This window comes from Equus quagga, chromosome 14 (assembly GCF_021613505.1).
Source record: "Equus quagga isolate Etosha38 chromosome 14, UCLA_HA_Equagga_1.0, whole genome shotgun sequence".
NCBI classification, from domain to species: domain Eukaryota; kingdom Metazoa; phylum Chordata; class Mammalia; order Perissodactyla; family Equidae; genus Equus; species Equus quagga.
This window is the reverse complement of record NC_060280.1, coordinates 65,204,440-65,231,100: the sequence shown is the minus strand read 5'-3', so window position 1 is coordinate 65,231,100 and position 26,661 is coordinate 65,204,440. Positions and strand designations below refer to the sequence as shown.

Sequence of the window (26,661 nt, the reverse complement as noted above, 5' to 3'; positions counted from 1 at the left end):
GCAAGGATGTCCCCTCTCTTTCAACATCATATTGGAAGTCCCTGCTAATGCAATAAAGCATGAAAATAAAACAAAATGTATGCAGATTGGAAAGGAAGACATAAAAATGTCTTTGTTTGCAGATGACATGATCGGCTATGTAGAAAATTGGAAAGAACTGATAAAAAACTCCTTGAGGGGCCGACCCTGTGGCTGAGTGGTTAAGTTTGCACACTCTGCTTCGGCGGCCCCAAGTTCGCTTGTTCGGACCCTGGGCGTGTGCCTACATATCACTCATCAAACCATGTTGTAGTGGCATCTCACGCAGACGAACTAGAATGACTTACGAGTAGGATATACAACTATGTACTGGGGCTTTAGGGAGAAAAAAAAAAGAGGAAGATTGGCAACAGATGTTAGCTCAGGGCCAATCTTCCTCACCAAAACAAACAAACACATAAAACTCCTTGAACAGGGGCTGGCCTGGTGGCGCAGCAGTTAAGTGCACACGTTCTGCTTCAGCGGCTTGGGGTTCGCAGGTTCGGATCCGGGTTGCAGAGATGGCACCACTTGGCACGCCATACTGTGGTAGGCATCCCACATATAAAGTGGAGGAAGATAGGCACGGATGTTAGCTCAGGGCCGGTCTTCCTCAGCAAAAAGAGGAGGATTGGCAGCAGATGTTAGCTCAGGGCTACTCTTCCTCAAAAAACAAAACAAAACAAAACAAAACTCCTTGAACTAATAAGCAATTATACCAAGGCTGCAGGATACAGGTTAATACATAAAAGTCAACTGCTTTCCTATATACCAACAATGAACAAGTGGAATTTAAAATGAAAAACACAATATCATTTACATTAGCACCAAGAAAAAAATGAAATACTTGGGTATAAATCTAACAAACTATGTACAAGAACTGTATGAGGAAGACTACAAAACTCTGATGAACAAACTCAAAGAAGAACTAAATAAATGAAGAGATATTCCATGTTCACGGATAAGAAGGCTCAATATTGTCAAGATGTCAGTTCTTCCCAACTTGATCTATAAATTCAATGCAATCTCAAAATCCCAGCAAGTTATTTTATGGATATCAACAAACTGATTCTAAAGTTTATATGGAGAGGCAAAAGATACAGAATAGCCAACACAATATTGAAGAAGAAGAACAAGGTTGGAGGACTGACACTACCTTACTACAAGACTTATTATAAAGCTAGAGTAATCACAACAGTGTGGTACTGGTCTAAGAACAGACAAATAGATCAACGGAACAGAACAGAGACCCCAGAAATAGACCTCCATAACTACAGTCAACTGATCTTTAACAAAGGAACAAAGACAATAAAATGATGCAAAGAGTCTCTTCAACAAATGGTACTAAACAACGGGATACTCACATGCAAAAAATGAATCTAAACACAGACCCTTACACTCTTCACAAAAGTTAACTAAAAATGGATCATAGACCTAAATGTAAAACAAAAAACTATAAAACTCCTAGAAGACAACAGGAGAAAAACCAGATGAATTTGGGTGTGGTAATACCTTTCTAGATATAACACCAAAGACACAATCCATGAAAGAAATAATTGATAAGCTAGACTTCATTAAAATTAAAAACTTCTGCTCTGTGAAAGAAAATATCAAGGGAATTAGAAAACAAGCCACAGACTGGGAGAAAATATGTGTAAAAGACACATCTGATAAAGTACTGTTATCTAAAATATACAAAGAACTCTTAAAACTCAACAGGAAAACAACCAACCAGATTAAAAAATAGGCCAAAGACTTTAATAGACACTCCACCAAAGAAAACATACAGATGAAAATAAGGATATAAAAAGATACTCCATATCATTTCTCATCAAGGAAATGCATATTAAAACGAGATACCAGTACACACCTATTAAAATGCCCAAAATCTGAAACACTGAAAACACCAAATGCTGACGAAGATGTGGAATGACAGGAACTCTCATTCATTTCTCGTGTGAATGAACAGTGGTACAGACACTTCGGAAGACAGTGTGGCAGTTTCTTAAAAACTAAACATAGTCCTACCATATGATCCAGCAATCACACTCCTTGGTATTTACCAAAGGAGTTGAAAACTTACGTCCACACAAAAACTCACACACAGATGTTTATAGCAGCTTTATTCATAACTGCCAAAACTTGGAAGCAACCAAGATGTCCTTCAGTAGAAGAATGGATAAAAAATTTGGTACATCCAAACAACAGAATATTATTCAATACGAAAAAGAAACATGCTATATCAAGCTATGAAAAGACGTGGAGAAACCTCAAATGCTTATTACTAAGTGAAAGAAGCCAATCTGAAAGGCTACATATTGTATTATTCCAACCATACAACATTCTGGAAAAGGCAAAACTATGGAGACAGCAGAAAGATCAGTGGTTGCTGGGCAGGGGGCAGGTGGTGGTGGGCGGGGGACGGGGACGTGAATAGGCAGAACACAGGATGGGCAGTGAAAAATACTCTGTATGATATTATAATGATGGACATATGTCACTATATACATTTGTCCAAACCCATAAAACATGGAGCACCAAGAGCGAACCCTAAGGTAAACTACGGACTTTGGGTAATCATGATGTGTCAAGATAGGTTCACCCTTGGTAAAAAATGTACCATTCTGGTGAGTGATGTTGATAATGTGGAGGCTATGCATATGTGGGGACAGAAAGTATATGGGACATCTCTGTATGTCCCTCTCAATTTTGTTGGAAACCTAAAACTGCTCTAAAAAAATAAAGCCTTACAAAAAAAGGAATGAATTATTAATACAGTTCACATCCATCACAACATCATAGAATAAATCCCAAAAATATGCTGAGTGAAAGAAGTTAGACACAATGTCTAGAAAAGCTAAGAGTAATCTACAGTGACAGAAAGCAGATCAGTATTTACCTGGGAATGAGGGGAAGGAAGGACAGTGATTGAGAAAGAACACAGGGAACATTCTAGGGTAACAGGTATGTGCTATACTTTGTGTTAGCGTTTACATGTGGATTAATTTGTCAAAACTCATCAAAATGTTTAACTTTAAATAAGTTCATTTTATTGCATGTAAATTACATCTAAAAAATTTAACTTTTAAAAAATCTAAGGGATGGGGCCGGCTCCGTGGCCAAGTGGTTAAGTTTGCACGCTCTGCTGCGGCAGCCCACGGATCGGATCCTGGGCAGGACATGGCACCACTCGTCAGGCCACGTTGAGGCGGCGTCCCACATCCCACAACTAGAAGGACCTGCAGCTAAGATATACAACTGTGTACAGGGGGGGTTTGGGGAGATAAAAGCAGGAAAAAGAAAAAGGATTGGCTAGCCCAGGTGCCAATCCTTAAAAAAAAATAAAATAAAATAAAATCTAAGTGATAATTCTAAGTTTCTACAATTAAAAGTATAAAAATTTCCCAAATACTTTATCCAAGAAAATTACAAGTCTTTCTAATATAGCATAACCAGCAGGTACATAGTTCATCTTTATGAGGCATGTTCCCAGTGAATTAAAAGTAACAGATGTGTATTCTAGAGGGGGAAAGATGAAATTAAAATGGAATTCTAAAGAATATTCAATGAATTAATATTTAATTCACATAGTAAAAGAGAAGACCTAAATCCAATCATATCAATACAAGCATACTTTGTTTTCTTGCACTTCGCTTTGTTGCTCTTTGCAGACACTGAATTTTTTCTAAGACCCTCCATCAGCAAAAAGATAATGACTTGCTACAGGCTCAGATGATGATTAGCATTTTTTAGCAATAAAGTATTTTTAAGTTAAGGTATGTACATTGTTTTTTTAAACATAATGCTATGGCACACTTAATAGACTCCAGTGTAACATAAATATAACTTTTATATGCACTGGGAAACCAAATAATTCCCGCGACTTGCTTTATTGCGATATTCACTTTATTGCAGTGGTCTGGAACGGAACCTGCAATCTCTCTGAGGTATGCCTGTAATTACACTAAATATATAAACACTAAAAGCCGCTAATTAAAAAGCAGCTTGTCAGAAGAGATCACAAAGAAAGACCCAATTATATGCTGTCTACAAGACATAAAAATGTAGATAGGTTGTAGGTAAAAGATGGAAAAATACATATCATGTAAAGAATAAGCATAAGAAGACTGCAGTATCTATATTAATATTATATAAAGTAAACTTTAACATAAAGTATGACCTACATAGAGACATTTCATAATTATAAAATGGCCAATTCATCAAGAATACATAACAATCATAAATGTACATCTGTAACAACACAGCTTTAAAATATAACAAAAATTGACAGAATTAAAAAAAGAAAAAATCTATAATCATAGAGATTCTAACATCACCTCTTCAGCAACTAACTAAATACTTTTAAATTAAAAAAATACAGAACAATGTTCCTCAATAAATATAGACACAAAAATCCTTTAAAAATACTAGTAAGTCAAATCCAGGAATATATAAAAATAATAACATATATCTTGTCCAACTTGGGTTTATCCCAAGAATGAAGAATTGGTTCAACATTTGAAAACAAATCAATGTAATTCACCATATTAACAGAATAAAGGAGAAAAAACATTTGATAATTTTAATAGATGCGGAAAAACCATTTGACAAAACTAAGCTTCCATTCATGTTAAGAACTCTCAGAAAATTAGGAATAGAAGAGAACTTCCTTGATTTGATAAAGGGCATCTACAAAAAACCTATAGCTATCATCAAACAATGGTAAAATATTAAACACTTCCCCCTAAGAGCAGGAACAAGGCAAAGATGTCCACCCTACCACTTCAATTCAACACCGTACCGGAGGTTCTAGCCAGTGCAATAATATTTACAAGAAATAAAAGGGTGAAGGAAGAAATAAAATTGTATATTCACAGATATCATAAGTGTTTATGTAGAAAATCTTAAGGATTCTATAAAACAAATAATACACTAATATGTAAATTTAGCAAAGTAGCAGGTACAAGGTTGATACAAAAAAATGAATAGTATTTTTACATACTAGTAGGAAACAATTGGAAAATTTTTTAAAATTTTAATTCTACTTATAATAGTATCAAAGAGTATAAAATACTTAGGAATAAATTTCTCTAGAAACTTAAGGAAAGATGTATAAGACCTGCACAATGAAAATTATAAAATGTTACTAAGATAAGTTAAAGACCTAAATAAATAGAAAGATATATCATTATTATGGATTGGAGGACTCAGTATTATTAAGATGTCAATTTCTCTCAAGTTGATAGATTCAAGGCAACTGTGTTCTCACCAGTTTTGTTTTTGTTTTTGCAGAAACTGGCAAGCAACTTTTCAAATATATATGGAAATGCAAAGGATCGAGAATATCCAAAGCAATCTTGAAAATAAAAGCAGAAGACCTTGCATTATGATTTCATGACTTACTATAATGCTATACTAATGACAACAGCATGATCTGGCATAAAGAGAGACAAATATTTCAATGCAATAGAATACTACTCAGAAATAGACCCACTATTTATACAAATGACTCACACTGTCATTTGGTTTTTGGCAAAGGTGTCGAGCAACCCAATGGGGAAAGGCAAGACTTTTCAACAAGTGGTGCTGGAACAACTGGATATCCACATGGGAAAAAATAAACCTCAACCTCTACTTCTAACCATACACAAAAATTGATTGAGATGGATCAGAGACATAAACACAAAAGCTAAAATGAAAAACCTTCCATAAGAAAACAGAATATAACATCTTTGCTACTTCAGAGTAGGCAAAGGTTTCTTAGACAGGACAGAGAATGCACTAACTATAAAAGGAAACTTGACAAATTAGACATCGCTGAAATGAAAATTTCTGCTCATCAAAAGATGCAATTAGGGGCCAGCCCCGTGGCCGAGTGGTTAAGTTCACGCGCTCCGCTGCGGCGGCCCAGGGTTCACCGGTTTGGATCCTGGGCGCAGACATGGCACCGCTCATCAGGCCATGTTGAGGCAGCGTCCTATATGTCACAACTAGAAGGACCGACAACTAAAATATACAACTATGTACCAGGGGGCTTTGGGGAGAAAAAGGAAAAATAAAATCTTTAAAAAAAAAAAAAGATGCAATTAACAAATCAATAGCTAAGTCAGAGAGTGGGACAAAATTTTCACAGAACATATAACTGACAACTTATATTTGGAATACGTAAAAAATCTTCTACTACACAATATTAAAAAGCCAAAACTCAATCCCCAAAGAAGGAGGGAGGCCAAAAATTTGACTGGACACTTCACAAAAACAGATATATGAATGGTCAATTGGCACACGGAAAAAGTGATCAACATCATTAGTCATCAGGGAAAGGCAAATTAAAACCACAATGAAATACCACTGTACAACACTTGAATGGCAGGGATACAAAGCAACCAGAACTCTCATACATTGTTGGCAGAGTGTAAAATGGTATGTTCACTTTGGAAACATGCTTGACCATTCCTTATAAAACTAAACACATACCTACCCTACAACCCAGCAACTCTACTCCTAGGAATTTACCCAAGAGAAATAGTATATGTTCACACAAAGACTTGCATTGGAATATTCATAGCAGCTTTATTCCTAATAGTCAAAATCTGGAAACCACTACATGCCTATCAACAGGAGAATGGATAAACAAACGGTGGTATATCAACAAAAGGGATACTACTTGACGATAAAAAGAGACAACATGACTGACTATTCAAAGCATTATGCTGAATGAAAGAAGTCTTACAGAAAAGAGTATATGTTGTACAATTTCATTCATGCGACATTCTAGAAGGTGCAAAATTAGTCTTTGGTGTAAAAATCAGAACAGTGGTTGCCTTTGGGAGTGTGAAGACAAGGACTGACTGGGAAGGTGCACGAGGGACTATCTGGTTTAATGGCAGTATTCTCTATATCTTGATGGGGTTCAAATTACAGAGGTATATACATTGTTGAAACTCACTGAATGTTACACTTTTTTTTTTTTGTATTTAACTGCATATACATTTTATTACCACAAAAAAGGAAATACAAATATTAAAGTCTAATTAATGATATACATGTTTGTGAATTTAGAGGTGAAGTTAGTAATGACAACTTACTCTAGTATGAAAAAAATAAGATGGATTGACGAGTGGAAGGATGGATAGATGGGAAGATACTGCTAAAACAAATTTAGCAGAATGTTATTTGCTGAATCTAGATGGTGAGTGTTAACTGAGGACTAATGTGCAATACGTGCAGCTTCTCTGAATTTTGAAAACTTTCATAATAAAATATTGGGGGAAAAATAAATCCAATAATTTAATTCCCCTGCCTAAAAATCCCTGTTCGTTACACTCACTAATTACCAGTGGACTTTATTCAGACCTGGTTCTCATTTACTCCTCTGCAGTTTCTGACACTGTTAACTATTTTCTCCCTTTTGAAACCCTATACTACTTTCTAAACTGTTTCCCTTTCTTTTTCAGATTGTTCTTTTAGCCTTCTCTTCCTCTTTACAAACTGTAGCTGTACCTCAGGGTTCACAACTGAGCCCTATTCTATATTTTTTCCCAAAGAAAAACTTTTATTGTAAGAGCTTACTGGTGATGTCCTAGCCTCTGTCTGCCTCATAATTCATCCTACATATTTCTAAAACATCTCTAATTATGCATCTCCTATTAATATAACTTCTATGATTTCCCATATCTAAAAGATACTATTACATGCTGAGCAGAAAAAGTTAAATAAGATGTGTTACTTGCTGTGGCCGCAAATCTCCAAAGATGGAACCCCGCCCCCGACTCAATGAACCAAGCCTCCTGGGGTTCACGTTCTTCATAGTGGCCTCCAACACTAAACCTGTGCTGGCCCTGTGACTCATTTTAACCAAAAGAACGCCACAGAAGTAGCACTGTGCCAGTTCCAAGTCTAAGCATTAAGAAAGCCTGGAAACACACTTTTGTGCTCTTAGGAGCTCTGGGCCATCAAGTAAGAAATCTGGCTCCTCTGCTGAAAAGACCACCTGGAGAGGAAACAGCCCTGAGACAACATGGAGAGAGAGAGCAAGACAGGCCTAGACATCCAGGGTCCCAGCTGGGCCCAGCCTTCCAGGTGTCCCTGCCAAGGTGCCAGAAATACGAATGAAGCCATCTTGGATGTTCCAGCCCCAGCCGCCATCTGACTGCAGGAATGCCCCCAAAGGAGACCAGCAGAGCTGTCCATCTGAGACGCAAAGAACTGTGAACAACAGTAAATCATTGTTTTAAGACACTAAGTTTAACATTTTTTTTTTTTTACATAGCAATAATTGAAATACTTGCCCTCAAGAAGCTAACTATATAATGAGGGAAGCAGTCAAATAAAAAAAAGACCAACAGAGGTAAAAGTTACAACACAGGTATACACACCATGCTAGGTGAGTTTGGATGAGGGTCGTCTAAACTAAATGGTCAGGTTGTGTGAAGGGGAGAAGGGCAGCATCTGGGGAGGCTTTCCAGAGCAAGATGATAGAGGCTGAGGTTTGTGTCAGTTCAGGAGACTGCGTGCAGTAGTTAGCTATAAACCAGCATGGTAGTTTGCGGGGAGTGGCAAAAGATACAGCTAGGGACATAAACAGGGACTAGATAATTGAGGACCCCTTATACTAACCTAAAGAGTTTAAACTTTACCCTAAAAACTATATAGAACTATGAAGGATTTTAAGCAGAGAAATGACACCATCAGATTTGCAGCTGAGAAAGATTTCTATGGTAGCAGTGTGCTAGACAAATGAGAAGGGAGGCAGACTGGAGGCAAAGAAAGTTTAGTAGCCTACCTCAGAAATCTAGGGGAACTGATGAGAACCTGAACTAAGACACTGGTAGAGTGAGTGGAGAGAAAGGGATAATTAATATTAAGAATCTACAGAACTTGGTAAAAGTAGATGTGGTGGAGTGGGTGGGGCTGAGAGAGAGGAATTTAGAATGACTCCCAGTTATTCAGCTTAGGCACTGGAGGAGAGAGTAGTACCACTTATGAAGAAGTGGCAGAGGCAAGGAGGGACTGAGATTCACACCCAGGAGACACAAGGACAGGAAGAAAGGACAGATGCATCTGCTGATGGTTAGGAAACTGAAGGAAGTTTTACTTGATGGCCTCTATTTTTTCAGCGAAAGAAGAGAGAAGATCATCTGCTAAGACTAAGGAGAGAAATGATGGAGACAGAAAGTTTAGAAAGAGAAGTAAAAGTTTGGGACAGTCCTCAGAGGAAGAGGAAGCCCTGAGAACCCAGGTGGTGTTGGAAGTCATAAATTTACTCTGGCCCCAAGACACAGTTGTAGATTTTCTCCAGAAGCACTCAGCAGCCCAGACATAAGAAGAAGAGAGAGGTCAGGTGGCTGACTTGAGCAAGGACTGGTGTACTACGGAAGAATGAAAGAGAACTGATGGTAATGGTGAGGGAGTAACTCAAGGAACGGACCATGAGTATAGGCTGGCTAAGGAAAGAAATGCTTCCAGGGAGCTGAAATACAGGTGGAAAATGGAATGAGGCCAATCAACAAGAAAGAGAACCTGATGTGGTCAAAGCGTACATTTACTGGGAATGAGACAGAAAGGTGGAAGGACTGAAAGTTATGGTCAAAATACGGGATGTTGCAACAGCCTGGCTCACTGCTCTGCTCTCCCTAGATTTATTGATTGCCAGACAGCTGTTAGGTCTTCAAAGCACCAGTTAGATAAACTAGCATTTGGTGAGAAAGTTCCAAAAAGAATCCTCACGCACCCTGTCGTTTTCAATTTAGCATACACTCATATCACACCCAAAGGAATGCTTCCAACAATAACTCCCTTGATCTGCCACTTACCCATCAGTCTATCACATGAGTCCATCAGGCAAGCTCAGAGCATTTTAAAAAAAGAAGAACCTTGCTTGATATTGCAGCTTTCCTGCTACTTGTCCCAAGCTACTTCTAAGAATCAACTGATGACGTCCTTTAAAGCACAAGCTCACCAGCTTTTATCCAGGAAGAGCCTCACTTGCTTCCCTTCTCAATGAGTCACTATTAAAGGCAGGCGGATTAAAAAGAAGTCCTGCCCTACAAGAGAACTAGCATGTAAGCCTCATCTTTCTAATGCCAGCAATAACCTTGAAGGATGCAAGCTGGGAACTAGAAAGTATTCTCACAGAAGCAAGACAACATCCATGGCAAAGCAGCCAAGTGTCCAGGAGAAAAACAATCAAATACACGACTAAACTGAATATTTGGTCTTTTTTGGCAGCAAATCAAGGTGTCTTCTTTAAAAATTATAATTACATTAAAGTACATAGTGATTACATCCAAATAGTACAGTCAGGCCTCCACATCCACGGTTCCGCTTCTGTGGATTCAACCAACCCCACAGACCAAAAGGCCTATGAGGCTGTGTCTGTACTGAATGCGTACAGACGTTTTGTCTTGTCAATATTCCCTAAACAATACAGTGTTAGCAACTATTTACATAGCATTTACATTGTTTTAGGCATTATAAGTAATCTAGAGATGATTTAAAGTATAGAAGAGGATGTGCCTAGGTTATACATATACAAATACTATGCCATTTTATCTAAGGAACTTGAGCATCTGTGGATTTCGGTATCCACGAGGGTACTAGAACCAATTCTCCAGATCCCGAGGGAGGACTGTACAAAGCACTTAGCAGATTTCTATTAATTAAGTTCATCTTCATATAATATCAGTGTGAAATTCTCTTCATTTCCTATCCAGTGATTCAACAAATACTTGTCAAATAATTACCAGATACATAGCACTGAACTAAGTCTTATAAAAGAACACAAAAGAACAGAAACATTTTTTTAAATACATATACAGAGAGAGAGAGTCTAGTCTTTTCCTTAAGAGGCTTACAATATAAATGGCCAGCCAAGACATACACAGGTGGAAAAAAATGTAGAGTATAATATAAAAATAAGTGCAAAATGGGCAGAATACCATACAGGTATTCTGAGAGAGAAATTAGTTCAGGAAGAAACGGCTAAAGAAGATTTCACAAAGGAGGCAGAATTTAAGTTGAAACTTGTAAGATGAGTAAAACAGATAAGACATCTTATAAAAGAACCCCATTATTTCCCAAGCCAGAAATATGGAAGTTACTCTAACTCGGCCCTGCCCACCTACCAATGCTGCCCCCAAGATCTTATAAACACGGTCACTTCTCCCCACGGATGCCACTGTAGTTTTGGCCCCTGTTATTCTAACACAGGCTCTGACAGGTGAGTCTCCTAACTGGATCTCTACACTACTCCAACCCATTTTCCAACTGCCAAAGTCATCTATCTAAAATGCAAATCTCATCCTTTGATACTCCCCCCACCTAAAATCCTTCAGTATCTCTCACTATCAAGGAATAAACCCAAACTCCGTAACGCAGCATATGAGCTTTTTGTGATCTGGCTTCTGACTACTTCACTAGCCTCATTCCTCTCCACCTCACATCTCAGTTGCTATTCTCTCTCCTCTATAGGTCCCCTGCCTGCAATAGCTTTCTCCCTATTCTTTGCCTGGCTAATTCCTCCCTATACCTATCCTGACTCCTGCAACTTTTTCTTTGAAAGTTTCAAACCAACAGAAAAACTAACAGAATGTACAATGAACACATGTCTTCATCTAGATCCACCAGCTATTACACCTTTTTGTCACATTTACCTCTCTGAACCGTCTGAAAGGTACACACATGACACTTAACCCCTAAACCTTCAGCAAGTATCTCTTAAGAACAAGAACAACCTTCTACATAATCACACGATACCATAATCACATGCAAAATATTTAACATTGATACAATATTACCTAATATGTACTCCATATTCAAATTTTCCCAATTATTCCAATGTCCTTTATAGTTTGTTTAACCCAGGATCAAACCAAGGACCATGCACTGTGCTTGGTGGTCATGTCTCTCCTTATCTTTTAGGACTCAATTCTGGAATCACTTCCTCTGGAAGCCCTCTCTGACTCCCCCTACCCAGTCTGGGTTACATGCCTCTTCTATATGTTTCCATACCACCGACTATCATGGTATCATTATGCTATTTTGTAATTTTCTGTTTATTTACCTATCTTCCCTATTAAACAACAAGCTCCTTGAAGAATTTCTATCCTCCAGGCCTATATTGTCTGGCTCATTGTAGATACTCAATACATGTTGGCTGAATGAATGAAAGAGCGAGCTTTGAAGGAGAACTATGACTGTTATGGACTGAACTGTGTCCCCACAAAACCTATGTTGAAATCTTAACCCCCACTGTGACTGTATTTTGGAGATAGAGCCCTTAAGGAGGTCATTAAAGTTAAATGAGGTCATAAGGATGGGGTTCTAATCCAACAGGACTGGTGTCCTTATAGGAAGAGAAGAGTCACCAGGAATGTGGGCACAGAGGAAAGGCCACGTGAGACAGCAAGAAGGCAATCACGTTTGCAAGCCAGGAAGAGAGAGCTCACCAGAAACCAACCCTGCCTTCATCTTGATCTTGGACTTCCAGCCTCGAGAACTGTGAGAAAATAAATTTCTGTTGTTTAAGCTGCCCAGTCTGTGGTAGTCTGTTATAACAGCCCAAGTATACTAACATACAATGACCAAAATCTGTGTGTCCACAGTTCCTATGACTAATGGAATGCTAAACAAAACCTATACCACTGCTAGAACAAAGATACAGAGACTTCTTCCCCTCACTTCTTGAAAAATTTAACAGAACCCCACATTTAACAGAAAGAATGACAAAAAGCATCATCCTAACACTTATGATATACACTTAAAAAACCCAACTGGATCTTCAAGAATATAAGAAGCAAACGGTTAGTATCAGTCACCATTCGTAGCTATCCAATCAGCTGGTAAAGAAGACAGAGATACGTACAGAGTGTAAGGAGCACACATCAAAAGGAAATCTTTCATGGTGCTACAATAATATCACAGACTCACCTTCCCAACTTCTGCTCTTTAAGATATCTGCTGCTAAGGTGCTTACATGTACATGTATATGCTTCCTCTTCCCCACACAGACTGTGAAGATGATAGCAGAGGCCATGTTGTTGGGCAGTAGTGTTGCTGTTTTGATTGCTAACAATACCTAGTACAGTGTTCTGCTCCTACAACACTCTTTGTAACTACTGGCATATGGATCATCGTGGATAACTGACTCATCTTCTGACCATTATCACGAGACTCTCAGCAGAACAATTGACTGGTCTTTAGGCCCTTTCCCAACCATTCTTTCTCATGTTGACCTTTCACAGTTATCATCTTTCATACTTGAAGAATAATTCAGCAAATGAGCTTGCTACTTTTCACTTAACTCTCTAACACAAAAGCAAGCCAAGACTGTCTTGATAAATAAAAACGCATTTTAGGAGAACCTAAATAATATCATCAAAGTATTCACAGCTATTCTAATTTCCAAACAGATCATACTAAGAAATCTGGAAACTTGAAAATGTAACCAAATTCTATGCCCACCTTGGTCTTGCTGCAGTACCCAGAAGAGGACAGAGATCCACTAAATTATTCTTTCCAAACAGCTTACAATGTTACTGCTTGAAATTTGCTTTGGTGCTGAATAAAATAAATATAATTAAAGTATTCTATAGCCTGAATTTGTAAAACATCAGATAAAGCAAGTGAAATAGGTGGTAGATCAAAATCTTAATCCTACTTGAGACCTAACAATTAGCTGCTATTATTTCAAGGTATTAATGAATCTCTGAAACTCTTTTAATTAAATGTAATACAGGGTGCTGAAAATGCTAGTCACTGGAGGATTTTTATTTGTGTGCTTGTTTTTCAAATAAAAATTAGACCTAAAGAAAAGAAACTAGAAACACAAACAGGACCTGCCCCTTATGCACAAACATACACATACACACAGGGTTTTTATTCTTAACAGCATCATTTACCTTCTGCCCTTCTCACAAAGCTTCTCAATTTCAGCTTTCAGATCCTGCTCCTTCTGCAAAAACTCCTTCTTTTCTTTCTCTATCTTCTTCTTTGTTTCTTCTCGTTTTATTGTTACATCCTGGATAGCCTTTAATATCTCCTGAGTCCCACACAATTACAGTCACACATAAATAAAGAAGGAAATAAATTAGTTCTTTTGGTCTGAAGGTTATTTTCAACTATCACAAATTAACACATTGACCTTAGTGAATTCAAATTGAATTGAAAGTATCTGACGGACCAGTAATTCCAAAAGCCAGTATTTAGATGTAAGGGAGAAAGGTTACAATGAAGCAGACTTCAATTCAACAGGAGAAAGAACTTCTAATAATCACAGCTGTTCAAAAATGGAATTTACTGCCTTGTGAAGCAATAAGCTCTCCATTAATGCTGTTCAAATAAAGGCTGAACGAACACCTGTCAAGAATGCTGAGAAAAGCATTCTTGCACAGGGTGGGAGTTTGTTACTCCCAACAAATCTGGTCTTGTTTTGTTTTGTTAGGTTCTACTTTATGATGTGTAAGGTTATTTTTTTTCTTTTTTTCATTATTTAAAAAAAGTATATGTATTTGGAATAAGAAGTCAAACAATAAAAAAGTGACAAAGTCAAGTCATCCCCTAATTCACACCAATTCCACCCATAAAGTAAGCAATGCGTTAACTGTTTTGTACTATGCTTTCACATCTTTCTCCACTCTCACAGAAATACACATATATTTACGTATGTATTTCTTTGCTTTTTTGTTTTATAATGAGGTCATTTTATATACATTATTCTGCATCTTGCTTTTTTCACTTGATATGAACATACTGTCAATAAATATAGATCAAACTCAAAAACAGCTGCATAACATCACATAATATATATATATTTCCAACTTATGCAACCATTCTCTGTTAAAAGTCCCTCAGATTGATTCCAGTTTTTTTGTAACTACAAACAATATTGCAATAAACACTCTACATGTCTACACTTTCATGCAAAAACTTTTATTTCCGTAGAATAGACTCCTAATGAGACTGCTAGGTCAAGGTATAGTCACGTATTGCTTAACGATGGGGATATGTTCTGAGAAATGCATTATTAGGCGATTTCACCATTGTGCAAACATCATAGACTGTACTTACACAAACCCAGATCGCATAGCCTACTACACACCTAGGCTCTATGGTCCTAATCTTATGGGACCACCATTGTATATGCGGTCCATCATTGACCCAAATGTCATTATGCGGTGCATGGCTGTAAATGTACATTTTAAATTTTAACTGACCATTCCTAATAGCTTTTCCAAAAAGGTCATAACAATTTGCACTCCTACCAATGTCTGAAGAGAGTTCATTTTTCTTCACCCTTGACAACTTATTTCATTTCTGCCAATCTCTTGGGGAGAGGGAGGAATGGTATCTAAGAATTTTAATGAGCATTTCTCTATCTCCCATTCTTTACTGTTTTTACTGCCTGTCCCCTCCGACTAGAATAAGCATTCAATGAAGGCAGAGACTACATTTCATTCACCTCTAAATCTTCAGAGCCTAGATTAGGAACTCAAAAATATTTGCTGAACGAATGAATGAACACTAGTGAGGCTGAGGTTGTTTTCATATATTTATTACCCATTTTCTTTTCCTCTTCTTTGAATTACTGCTTATAATTGTTGTAGGCAAAACAATAGCCTTCTCCTCACAAAAATGTCCATGTTCTAATCCTTGGAACCTATGAATATGTTACCTTCCATAGCAAAAGGGACTTTGCGGGTATAATTTCAGTATGGATCTTGAGATGGGAGATAATCCTGGATTATCTAGGTGGGCCCGATCTAATCACAACATGGGTCCTTAAGAGTGGAGAAGCTGGGGCTGGCCCCGTGGCCAAGTGGTTAAGTTCACGCGCTTCGCTGCAGGCGGCCCAGTGTTTCGTTAGTTCGAATCCTGGGCACGGACATGGCACTGCTCATCAGACCACGCTGAAGCAGCATCCCACATGCCACAACTAGAAGGACCCACAACGAAGAAGATACAACTATGTACCGGGGGGCTTTGGGGAGAAAAAGGAAAAAATAAAATCTTAAAAAAAAAAAAAAAAAGAGTGGAGAAGCTTTCCCAGTTGTGATCAGAGGAAGACATGATCAGGCTAGAGAATGCTCAGAGATGCAATGTTGCTGACTTTGAAGATGGACATGGGGGTCACAAGTCAAGAAATGCAAGCAGCCTCTAGAAGCTGGAAATGCAAAAAAACGTATTCTGCCCTAGAGCCCCCAGAAAGGAATGGAGCATGGTGGACTTCTGACCCACAGAACTGTAAGAGAATAAATCTGTGCCATTTTAATCCACTAAATCCATGGTAATTTGTCAGAGCAGTAATAGGAAACTAATACCATAAGCTTTTCTGGTTTATCTCTAGATTGTTTGACTTCTACCGTGAATTTGTAGGAATCTCAGAATGTCAGGGATATCAAACCCTTCGTCAGATGCGCTATAAATATTTTCTCTCAGTCTAACATTGATCTTTTGACTGTTTTTTGTATCACTTGCCATACCAACAAATTTTAATTATATGTAATTAAATTGATTAACTTTTTTATGGCTTCTGGGTTTTTTACCTGGGTTACCATGACCTCTTGCAACTTGAGGTTTTATAAATATTCTCCTAAATTTTCTTCTAATTTAAAATTTTTTTCCAGTATTGATATATAGACTTTTAACCTACTTAGAATTGTACTTTTTAATATAACGTAAGACAGGAATCTAATTAAATGATTTTCCAAGTTGACAATTATGTCAACAAAATATATTAAGTAATTAATCCTTTTCTCTGTGAACTAAAGTAACAGTAAGAGTTTGGACAAGATACCCTCAAAGTTCTTCTTATCCTTAAAATTCTATGATAACCATTAAAAAGTTAAATGCTTTTCTATTAACTCAGAAACAAAAGTAAAGTCTGACGAGGGGCTATAGCTTTACTTATTGACAATTTTAATACAGGCAGAATACCTGGTGATTCTTCATTTCTTCTTCTCTCCTTTGCTGAAGTTGCTTTAATTGCACCTGGAGCTGATTCTCCACCTGCCTCTGCTTGTCCAGGACCTCCTGGTAACGCTCCTTCAACAGGGTTCTCTCTGTCATCATTTTATCCTATTGGTAACAAAAAAAGAAAAGTTTAATTCCCCAATTTAATTGCAAGAAACTTTCACTGTGTGCCTGTTCAAGGCATTGTGCAGAGTTCTACGGCTGCATGCCCAATACTATAGCTAATAGCCATATGTGGCTATGTAAATTCAAGTTAATTAAAATAAGAAAATTAAAAAATCTGGCTCCTCCCTCACCTAGCCACATTCCAAGAGCTTAGTGGCCACATGTCACTAGTGAGTACCATTTTTGGACAGTACAGATATAGAACATTTCCATCACTAAGGGAAATTCTACTGTATAACACTGATCTAAGGAGAGGACTGGCACCCTATGGCCTGTCTTTATAAATAAAAGTTTTATAGGAACACAGCCATACCCAATGGCTTACAGGCTACTTTCACACTACAATGGCAGAGTGAAATGGTTACAACAGAACCCCATGTAGCCCACAAAGCCTAAGGTTTTTACTATCTGACCCTCTACAGAAAAAGTTTGCCAATCCCTGCTCTAGGGAATAAGAGGAAGGAAGCATTTTATTATCTATTAAGAAAGAGAAAAAAAGAATGAGCAAAAATAAACCGATCACTTACTTAAAATGCATCCAGAAAAAGGATTCCTTAATGCATTAGCACTGAAAACTGACAGATCACTAAAGAGGTCTAGGGAACCTGGCATTCAGATTGGGCAAATCAGCAAGCTCTCATATATAGCAGGGAGTTGAAGGAAGGGTTCTGAGGACCACAGTTCAGTCCTGCCTCCCCCCATCAGTAAATCAGGGACACTAAGATTTAAAGAGAGTCAGTTGAAAATATATTTGGTATACGGTAGCCCATGTGAAATTTAAACAGAGCATTAAACTGAATTTGTTCATTAAAAGATAATTATTTCCAAAGAAAAGAAGATTTTAGAAGTGAATGGGGGAAAACTTATTACATTATGATAAAAAATAAACTCTCGAGATGGGACTTCAGCTTTGGGACAAGCTAGTCCTTAGTCCCTAGGCTGAAATATCACCAAGGCTCTCCAAACAGATGACTCCCCAGCACCACATCTCTAAAGGACTCGGAACAAGGGGTATATGGATGGGCCTCCGGGGTCTTCAAACAATCTGAAATTGGTGTGTATGTGTATAAGTTTTTCTAAGATGAGAATTCAAAGTTTTCAAAAGATTCTGAAAGAGGACCTTAACCCAAGAAAAGTTAAAGAAAGGTTAAGAACCAACAAATGAAACTAGTAGATTAGAGGATTCTTTTCTTTTTTGACTGCAGCTCCCTCCCTTTACTTTTTTATGGTACGTTCTCTATCCACGATGCATCTTTAGAAACAGGAATAGAGGAAAAAACACTAGTCTCATAGAAAGAAGTCTCAAGGTACATACTGTTAGTACATACAAATGGATAACTCAAAGGCATACAGTAAATTACTTGATCAGATTCACTCATCTCAACTAGCCAAATGGTTGTTACACATTAGTACTTTGTTTCATCAGTGGCTATTTCGTTCTGAGAACGAGGAGTCACAATTTCAAATGCAGGCAGTGGGCAATGACTGTAAATGCATGAAAAGGGTAGCAAATAAAATAGGAACCAAGTTTCTTGTATTGCCACTAATCTTAATACCTGCCTAGTTCCAGTGCTTTTTTAAAAGCAATGTGAACCAGACCATGACCCAAAAGAATACAGCCAAACAAAACACAATCCTGGGCCTCTTTTGGCCCAATGGCTTGCCACCCCTGCTTCAGACTGATACTAAAGCTTATCTATAACTTCTTAGTTGGCCCCTTCAGTTGCCGTATAGTCATCCAAACCCCACCTTACAACTGTGGAGACAAAATAAATACTCTGTGTAAAGTGCTTAGAGAAAGCGCTCAAGGAAGGTGACTCCTCCCCCTTTCCATGGAAGTTCTCTCCAGGCCTGGTTTCCAACCAGCACATCTCCATCAAGTCTCTCATCTCTAGGATCTTTTTACTTGCCTGTTATAAATAACTCCTGAGTTGCTACTCTCTATTTAAAACTTTTACTGGCCTCATCTGATTAACGTACTCCATCTGTCCCTCAATTTCTTCAACTTGCATCAAATATCCACTTTCTTATCATAATGGTTGCTACAAGCACCTTTCCTCTTTTTTCCACTCAGTTAACACATTTTACCCCAAAGACCTCTTCCTGATCCCAGGTTGCCCTTCCCAGGATTATCCCTTCTCTTGAAAAATAGACTTTTAGATATCCATACACTTAAGAGACAGAAGTTTTTGCTGCAAGATGCCAGAAACAGATCAAGGGGACCATTTTGACAAAAATAAATAAATGCAGTTCTTTAAGTTTTAAAAACCAATTACCTAGGAATAAAATGGGAAGATACAACTAAACAACACACGAGAAAAAGACTTGATGGAGTTTGACTGAAAGCTCAACAGTGTGACGAGACTGCCCAAATAAGCCAACGTGAGCTTAAGACATAGTGTCCAGAATGAGAGAGAACGAGAGTCCCATCGTATTGTGAAGTAATCACACTGTATCTGGATTACTACCTTTAGTCCTCAGGATCATGTTTTAAAAGAAACGTTGATAAGACGGAACATGTCTACGTGTGAACGTGGTGGAAAAGTAACCAGGATGATGAGAGGACTGAGAAACAAATCAGTGAAGAAAAGAAGAACGTTAGAAACATCTGCGGATATTCTACCTGGAAAGGTTCAGACTTGAACGGTAAGAGGAAGAGGCATTAAAAAACTTCACATATAAGGAGGGCTAACAAGTAAAAGAGGATTCAGATTGACTCTACATGGCTCAAGAGAGAACTCTAACAAGAAGTTCTAGAGGTTCTGTCCTCACCTCAGAATAAGATCTAACAACAAGAGCTATTGTAAAAATGTACTAGGCTGCTTTGTGAGGAGTAAGCTTCCCATCTCTGGAAGCAATCAAGTAGAGGTTAGCTGACCGTCTGTGGGGAATTTTATAAAGGACATTCCTGCACCTTTTCCAACTGAGATGATGTGACTCTAGATGTTCCGCATTAATGGTTTCATATATCAACAATGACGGTTTAAATACCTACCAGATTCTTTTCAATATCTTGATCTGTGTTCACCTCGGAATCAGCCGTCTTAAAGTCAGTCTATAAAGAAAGAAACAATTATATTCAGAACTGTTCAGAAATATTTTAAAAGGCAGAATTACTCTAGTACTTCCACCTAGAAATCTGCAGCAAGTAACTAAGAAGCTAACTTTGTGCTCTTTCCACTTATCAGTTTCATAGCAAGACAAGCACTGTAGGTCTAGCAGACAGACACTGACATCCATACTGCATTAAGCATTTATCCCACAAAATAATCTAAACAAGACCCAAAAACTGACTGAAGGACACTCTCAAGACTGAGATAAGAACTTTGCCCCCTACAACCTATTGCCCATCCTTCCTCCTATGACAAAGCACAGCAGTTAGTAGAAGGCAGGATATGCTGCAGTTCTTAAGATGTAGGTCAGAGAATTAACAAGGATTCCTCCTGCAAGGACAAAGATGGGAAATATGAATGCTAATGACCTACACTCATCGACTACTTGGTGAAAGAGATTATATGTAGGTCATAAAGTTCCTAGTCACCACAATTAGACACTAGCTCCTGGCTGTATTATTTATTGAACACCAGAATGGAGTCATCGCATAGCACTGTATGAAAACAGTATGATAGTTGCCAGTAAAAAAAACAAGACAGAGTAGTACTCCACCAACTATAAAGAAACATCTCCTACCCTCGAAAAAATAAAAAAATAAAAAGCCCAAATTCCATTTAGTAGTAGAAACTTGATACTTGACCTGTACAGCAATGTTCTGAGAAAGCTTCAGGGAAGAGCTATCCTGATCATCATCCTGATCCACTCTGACTCCTTCAACCCCATTTGCTGGAGGCACTACAGGTGGGAAATCCAAGCCTGTGTCCCTGCTCCCTTCCTTTAGGATGGAGGCTTGTGGGGATTTCTCTTCAGAACAATTCCCGGAGGCAGGCTGCTTTGTATGGCACCCTGCCTTAAGAGACCGAGTGACGGGATGGAGGCTCTCCCGGAGGCACGTGTCCCCCTCCTCTCCTGCTGTGTTGGCCACGTCCTTCAAATCAGACTGAGACCCACCGCCAGAGAGACCAAGGGCTGTGGCTATCAAGTTTTCTCCTAAAACCGCCCGGTGCGCTGCTGAAGTGTCACCTGCTGATGAACCAGGATTCTGCTCTGGGTGTTCCAAATGGACATTTCTGTTATTCTCCTTGGTTATCGTTTGGCTACTTACACTCGACAGAGGCGAGTTCTTGTGCTTCTGTGCAGGGTCTGTGGGGCTATCGAAAACATAAGATAAAAAGTTTCTCTCTTAATCCAATCTTAAAGAGGATAAAATATATAATACTTTTACCATAACCACTAGAAGAACAAAACAACACTATACAACCCCCCAAATTATCAGAACAGAAAGGAACTTAGTTTCTATCCAGTTATTTTTCTCTCACATGCAGGGAGTACAGCTCGGCAGTTAAGAACCTGGGTTCTGGAGACAGTCTACGGTAAATGACAACACAGAAAACGACCACACTGAAGACCCCCCAAAATTTTAAAGGCCAATTTGAAGAACTTTTAGGGATGCAGATGAAACAGCCTAATGCTCGTCAGAATATTTCATTTAAGTTATATGTAAGAATTTAGTTACACATAATATTCGAATGAAGAAAATATTTAGAAATATTTTTATTCCACTCTCACGTTTCATAAGAATAAGCATCCAAATTCATTACACAGATCTTTGACCAGAACCACTTTTTTAGGTTCTTCACCAGTTTTCCAGAGCACAGCATCTTCACTTCAAGTTGTCTGAAGTACAGACAACTTTGAATTCAAAATCGAAGCTCTCAGTAGAAATTTTATCCCAGATGACAAGTATACACAAGTATAACCCTGGGATAGTTGTTTCAATGTTTGTCACAGCCATTTAACATATTGCTTTTTGAAGAAATCTTTAAAATCTATTGACAATAACATCCAACATTTATAACTGTAAATCTTTCACCCAAGACTAATGACTAAATCTGTGTTAAATTTCTTTCCCCTTTTTTTTTCAAAACTGATTCTGTCAATTGATGCCCCTAAGCACCCAAACTAGCAGTGTCTGAAGCTTCAGGTCTGTGCCTTTCTTTCCTCAAGAGTATCAGCTGTTCAAATAAAACAATGGAGACAGCATCTTGTGATATGAAAATCTTTATAAACACTCTAAGCTAATTCCTTACTGGGAGTTAACTGGAGGGTGGGGGGACATTTAACTATAAACGTGGGCATATACAGCACCTGGGTGTGAAGCCTGACAGCTATTTAGAAGTTGTTGGATTCTGGGCAAGTTACTTAACTTCATTTACCTATCTAATAGGATTATTGTGAGGGTTACATGAGATAATGCATATGAAGTCTTTAGTATAGGGCCCAGCACATAGCAAACACTCAGGCGACCTTAGCTGCTAGTAGTAGTAGCAGTAGCGGTAGTATGTGGCTGATTTTATTTGTAAAATGAAGTTTATGGGTAAACTTACTTAACATTCTTCCCCATTACCCGCTCACTAACAAACCTCTCTTCATTTGAACAAATCTATTTATTAAGTACTCTGGAGTCAGACGAGTCTGGGTTCACACCCTGACTCCAACATAGCCTGGTAACCTTGGCAAGTTACTAACCTCTTTGTCTCAGTTTCCTCACCTGTAAATGGGAATAACAATATTAGCACCTACCTCCTGAGATTGTTATGAGGATTAAATGCGTTAGCATATATAAAGCTGTTAGTGAAGTATTATCTATTTTTAGGTCCTAGGTACTCTAGAAAAGAGTTGAGGTGGAAAACACAGTCAATTTAGGACATTGTACATAACAATGTGTTAAGCACTGTAAGATGCAAGATTGGGTAATAATTCCTGCCCTCCAGAGTTTAGATGGAAGGCAAAATATATAGATGAGGCAGTAAGCCATATTAACAAAGCTACCTATTTATCCAGACAAGATAGATACAGACATATAAATACAAACACAACCATATATGTGTGTGTATTTATATTTACATGTGTCTATGTGTCTATGTATATCTACGTATCTATGTAATACAGAAGACTTCTGTAAACATATGTGTGTATCACATAAAAACATATAGTTAAATGAACATACAGTCCATGTAGGACAGGGTGGGGAAATATTTGCATTTTTGGATGAGTTTGATCCCCTGTATTCTAATCTATTTATTCAACAAACATTTAGAATGCCTGCTGAGTGTCAGATGCTGTTTCATACCAGAAACACAAATACAGATGAGACAATCCCTACCTTTAAAAAGCTTAACCTAGTGCAGTGCCACTAGAACAAAAAGAGGAAAGACCAACAAAAGAGGAAAGAGGTACTCCCACAAGAAGCCCATCTCGAAAGCCCTTTACTTTACCCAAATGAAATCTTCCCAGTCAAGAATCCACGTTACCTTAGACCATCTGGGAGACCTTCGTCTGATTTGGAAGCACACAAACTAGCAGAAGATTCTGGAGGATTGGGGGCATTGGCCACCACACCAGCCACCTCAGACGCTGCCATCATGCTCTGTGTGTTCAGAAACAAATCACAGGCTACAAGTTTCAAAATTTCAAAACAAATGTATCTTTCCCCCTGAGAATGTCCATACCACAGCGTTGTTCCAGGAAAGAAACACCAAGTTGGGCTCCAGGAGGAAATACTTAAGAGTATTCTGCAGTAGGGTATTAAAAGAGCCGCTGCCCGCAATAGGTCCCAGTGGACATCAATCAGGAGTCACCATATTCACATAAACATCTAGGAGTCTGTGTAAAGCTTTGATTTTCACTTCTGGCAGAAACGCAGTCATTTAAAATGGACTCTTTTCTGTAAGAATATTCCAAATGGTCCACACACCTACCTTACCTAATACCATGGATAAAGGATACATTTTTTAGCCTACTATCAATAATATCTTGTTTTAAAATCATTTTATGGCTGTTACATTAAAAAGAATCTCCATTAATGTAATAAGTTTTTCGGAGGTGTTTGTGTGTGTGAGAAGAAACAAATTGGGCAATCCACATAGCTCACTGTCAGTATGTTCCCCACAGATGGGAAAAGTCTGATAACCACTGACTGAGGAAGTACAGACTCTTGAGTTACTACAAGGCGGGCAAAGAGTCTAAGAATCTTGGTTACACTAGCATGAAAACGAGAAGCTGAAAAACAGGGTAAGCCAAGTAAGGGAATGGGCACAGATGACCTTCTTAGATCAAAAGGTCATCCTTTATGTTGTAGGACAAACTCATGGCCCTCTACGGTGAAGAGAAAGGGGAAAAAGAGACTACTTCACGGGGGAAGGTGTAAGATAGGGTTGGTTTAAATTCTCGTTTTAATTTTAACAGCATCACAGGTATACTCCTGAACCCTGAAGAGCGCACGGGGCAGGGATGGAGACTGGGCTGTGTCAACACTTCAGTCACAAGCCAGAGAGCCTCTGTGCCTCAGTTTCCCCCATGATACAACGCTCCGAGGAGAAAATGGGCTCTAAACCGCCATGACTGCTCCCTCAGGCGCAAACATCCTGCCCCGACAGAGCCCGGGTCGGGGGTTCCCCGGTGGCCGGTCCCTGACAGCACAGGGCATGGGTCAGACGGGCAGCTCTGAGGCCCGAGAGCCCCAGGGGCAGGGGGCCGGTCCGTTTAGCCGGAGGCTGCAGCGTGGGGCAAGAAATCGAGGGTGCCCAGGGAATCCCCGCGCCGCAGCCTGGCGGCGACCACCAGCGACGCGGCGACGCCGGGAGCGACGGGTCCTCGGGGGAGAACGGGAGACGGCCGCGAAGGGGACAATGGGGGAAACAGCGCCGGTGGCCCCGGCCGCCTTCGACAAGGGACTAGCTGAGCGGGCCGCCTCCTCCAGCCAGAGGGCCTCCGCACCTTCCTCTCGGGCCCCCGGCCCGGTGCCAGCCCCCAGCCCATTCTAGGCCAGGACCCTCGCTCCCGCGCGCACAGCCCCCTCCACGCCCCCCGCCGCGCCCGCGCCCCCGGCCCAGCGCGCCACAGCCCCGGCCCGCGCCGCCCCGCACACCCTCCCGCGCCGCGCCCCCGGGAGGCAAGGGGGGAGGGACGGGACGCACCTGAGCGGGCGGAGCGGGGGGAGGGGGAGGCCGAGCCTGGGGGAGGGGTCGAGCCCGGCCCGCGCGCGACACCTCCCACTTCCGGCGGCACGAGCGGAGGGGGCGAGGCTCGGCCCGAAGAGGAGAGGCCGCGGTGGCCCCGGCCGCCCCCGACGGCGCCCTCTGGCGGCCAGAGCTGGCATCGTCGAGGGACCGGGCCGCGGCGGAAGCCCTCCTAAGACCCAAGTTGTCTCTCCCCGGGCGCAGGGAAGAAGGGAGATGCCGCTGCCAGAACGAAGGAGACCTGGCGGAGGGAGGAGCCCCTCTAGGAAGATTACAGGGAGAGTCGGGGCCATGGCGGTCAGAGGGAGAAGAGGAATGAGGTGTTTTTAAAGGTCGCAACCGAGATGCCCTCTCCAGAGGACGCCATGAGGGAGAAGACGGTCCCCTCTGGGGAGAGGGCCCCTCTAGAAGATGCCCAGAGAACTCGGGGCGCCGAGACGCCACGAGGAAAGCCCACCACACCCGCACGCTTCTGTCCCGGCAGAGGATGCTTGGAGCAGCCGGCCCCCTAGCGCCGGCTGCTCCTCGCCCGTCGGCCCGGCCGGGGGACCCGCCGCTGATTGGCTGCGCCGCCGGGCGGAAGTGATGCTACTGTCACTGGCTCCTCGGGCTCCCGGGAAGCCGCGAGTTTCCGCAGGGAGGCGGCGGCAGCAGCTGCGGCCGGGCGGGTGAGTTGGGAACTCGGTGGCGGCGGGGCATTGGAAGTCCGAGTGGCCCAGAAGTGGGGGCAGCCGGTGTCTGAGGATGAGGGAGCTGCCCAGAGGGCGCTTTCGGTCCTGGCGTGGAGGTGCCCAAGGGAGACGGGGCACCGGGCTCTTGGATTCCAGGATAGTGTGAGTCCCTCTGAGGAGGGGGGGCACATGCACGGGACAGTCGAGGCCCGGGAGGAGGAAATCAATGAAGCTGACCCGTAGACGCATCAGGGTTCTAGGAGCAGAGTGTAGAGGCTGCGAGATGGACAGTCTCTTGGGAGCAGAATCCTAGACTCTGGTCTGCCCATAGGATTCCTCTTCTCCCTTGGCACCTAAGATCTGTAAAGATAGCTTAGCCCTTGGGTTGGGTTGAGATCTGCTTTCAGGGGGTATTTAAGGTTCTTTCCCAGAAGCCTGGGGTGGGGGGTAAAGTACTACTCTGCCAGAGGGAAAGGAGGAAGTGGTGGTCAGGTTTCTTTTAGGGAAATCTGTGAGATCTACTGAGCTGGAAGGAGCCTGCCTAGACGGGTCTTTATCTGGCCATTTAACAAGATTTTGTTTTGCTTAATGAGTTATGCAGACTGGGAAAGACATCCGAATATCTCGTGACAGTGGAGGCTGCAGGGCAGGAAGGAATTTGAGAGGGAATATGCCCGGGAACCTAAGAGGAAAAGAGAGAA

At 40.4% G+C, this 26,661-nt stretch overlaps 2 protein-coding genes across 4 annotated transcripts in view; one reads left to right on the top strand and one right to left on the bottom strand.

The window, feature by feature from the left end:
• RNF214 (ring finger protein 214) overlaps positions 1-25,321 on the bottom strand; it is a 38,560-nt gene extending 13,239 nt beyond the window's left edge. Inside the window, exons 1-6 of one of the 2 annotated variants that reach the window (XM_046685732.1) lie at positions 25,248-25,321; positions 23,583-23,698; positions 20,909-21,419; positions 20,150-20,209; positions 16,954-17,094; positions 13,920-14,059 (exon numbers count right to left, since the gene is read on the bottom strand). In XM_046685732.1, coding sequence (XP_046541688.1) covers positions 13,920-14,059; positions 16,954-17,094; positions 20,150-20,209; positions 20,909-21,419; positions 23,583-23,695 — 965 coding nt within the window. In that variant the 5' untranslated portion in view covers positions 23,696-23,698; positions 25,248-25,321. The remainder of the gene's footprint in view (positions 1-13,919; positions 14,060-16,953; positions 17,095-20,149; positions 20,210-20,908; positions 21,420-23,582; positions 23,699-25,247) is intronic. The other variant, XM_046685733.1, reaches the window with a different exon arrangement.
• Positions 25,322-25,836: 515 nt separating this feature from the next.
• Positions 25,837-26,661, top strand: part of PCSK7 (proprotein convertase subtilisin/kexin type 7) — a 25,984-nt gene continuing 25,159 nt past the window's right edge. The window contains exon 1 of one of the 2 annotated variants that reach the window (XM_046685730.1): positions 25,837-25,957. The gene's annotated coding sequence lies outside the window, so the exon portion shown is untranslated. Of the gene's footprint in view, positions 25,958-26,011; positions 26,121-26,661 lie in introns of those variants that run through there. The other variant, XM_046685731.1, reaches the window with a different exon arrangement.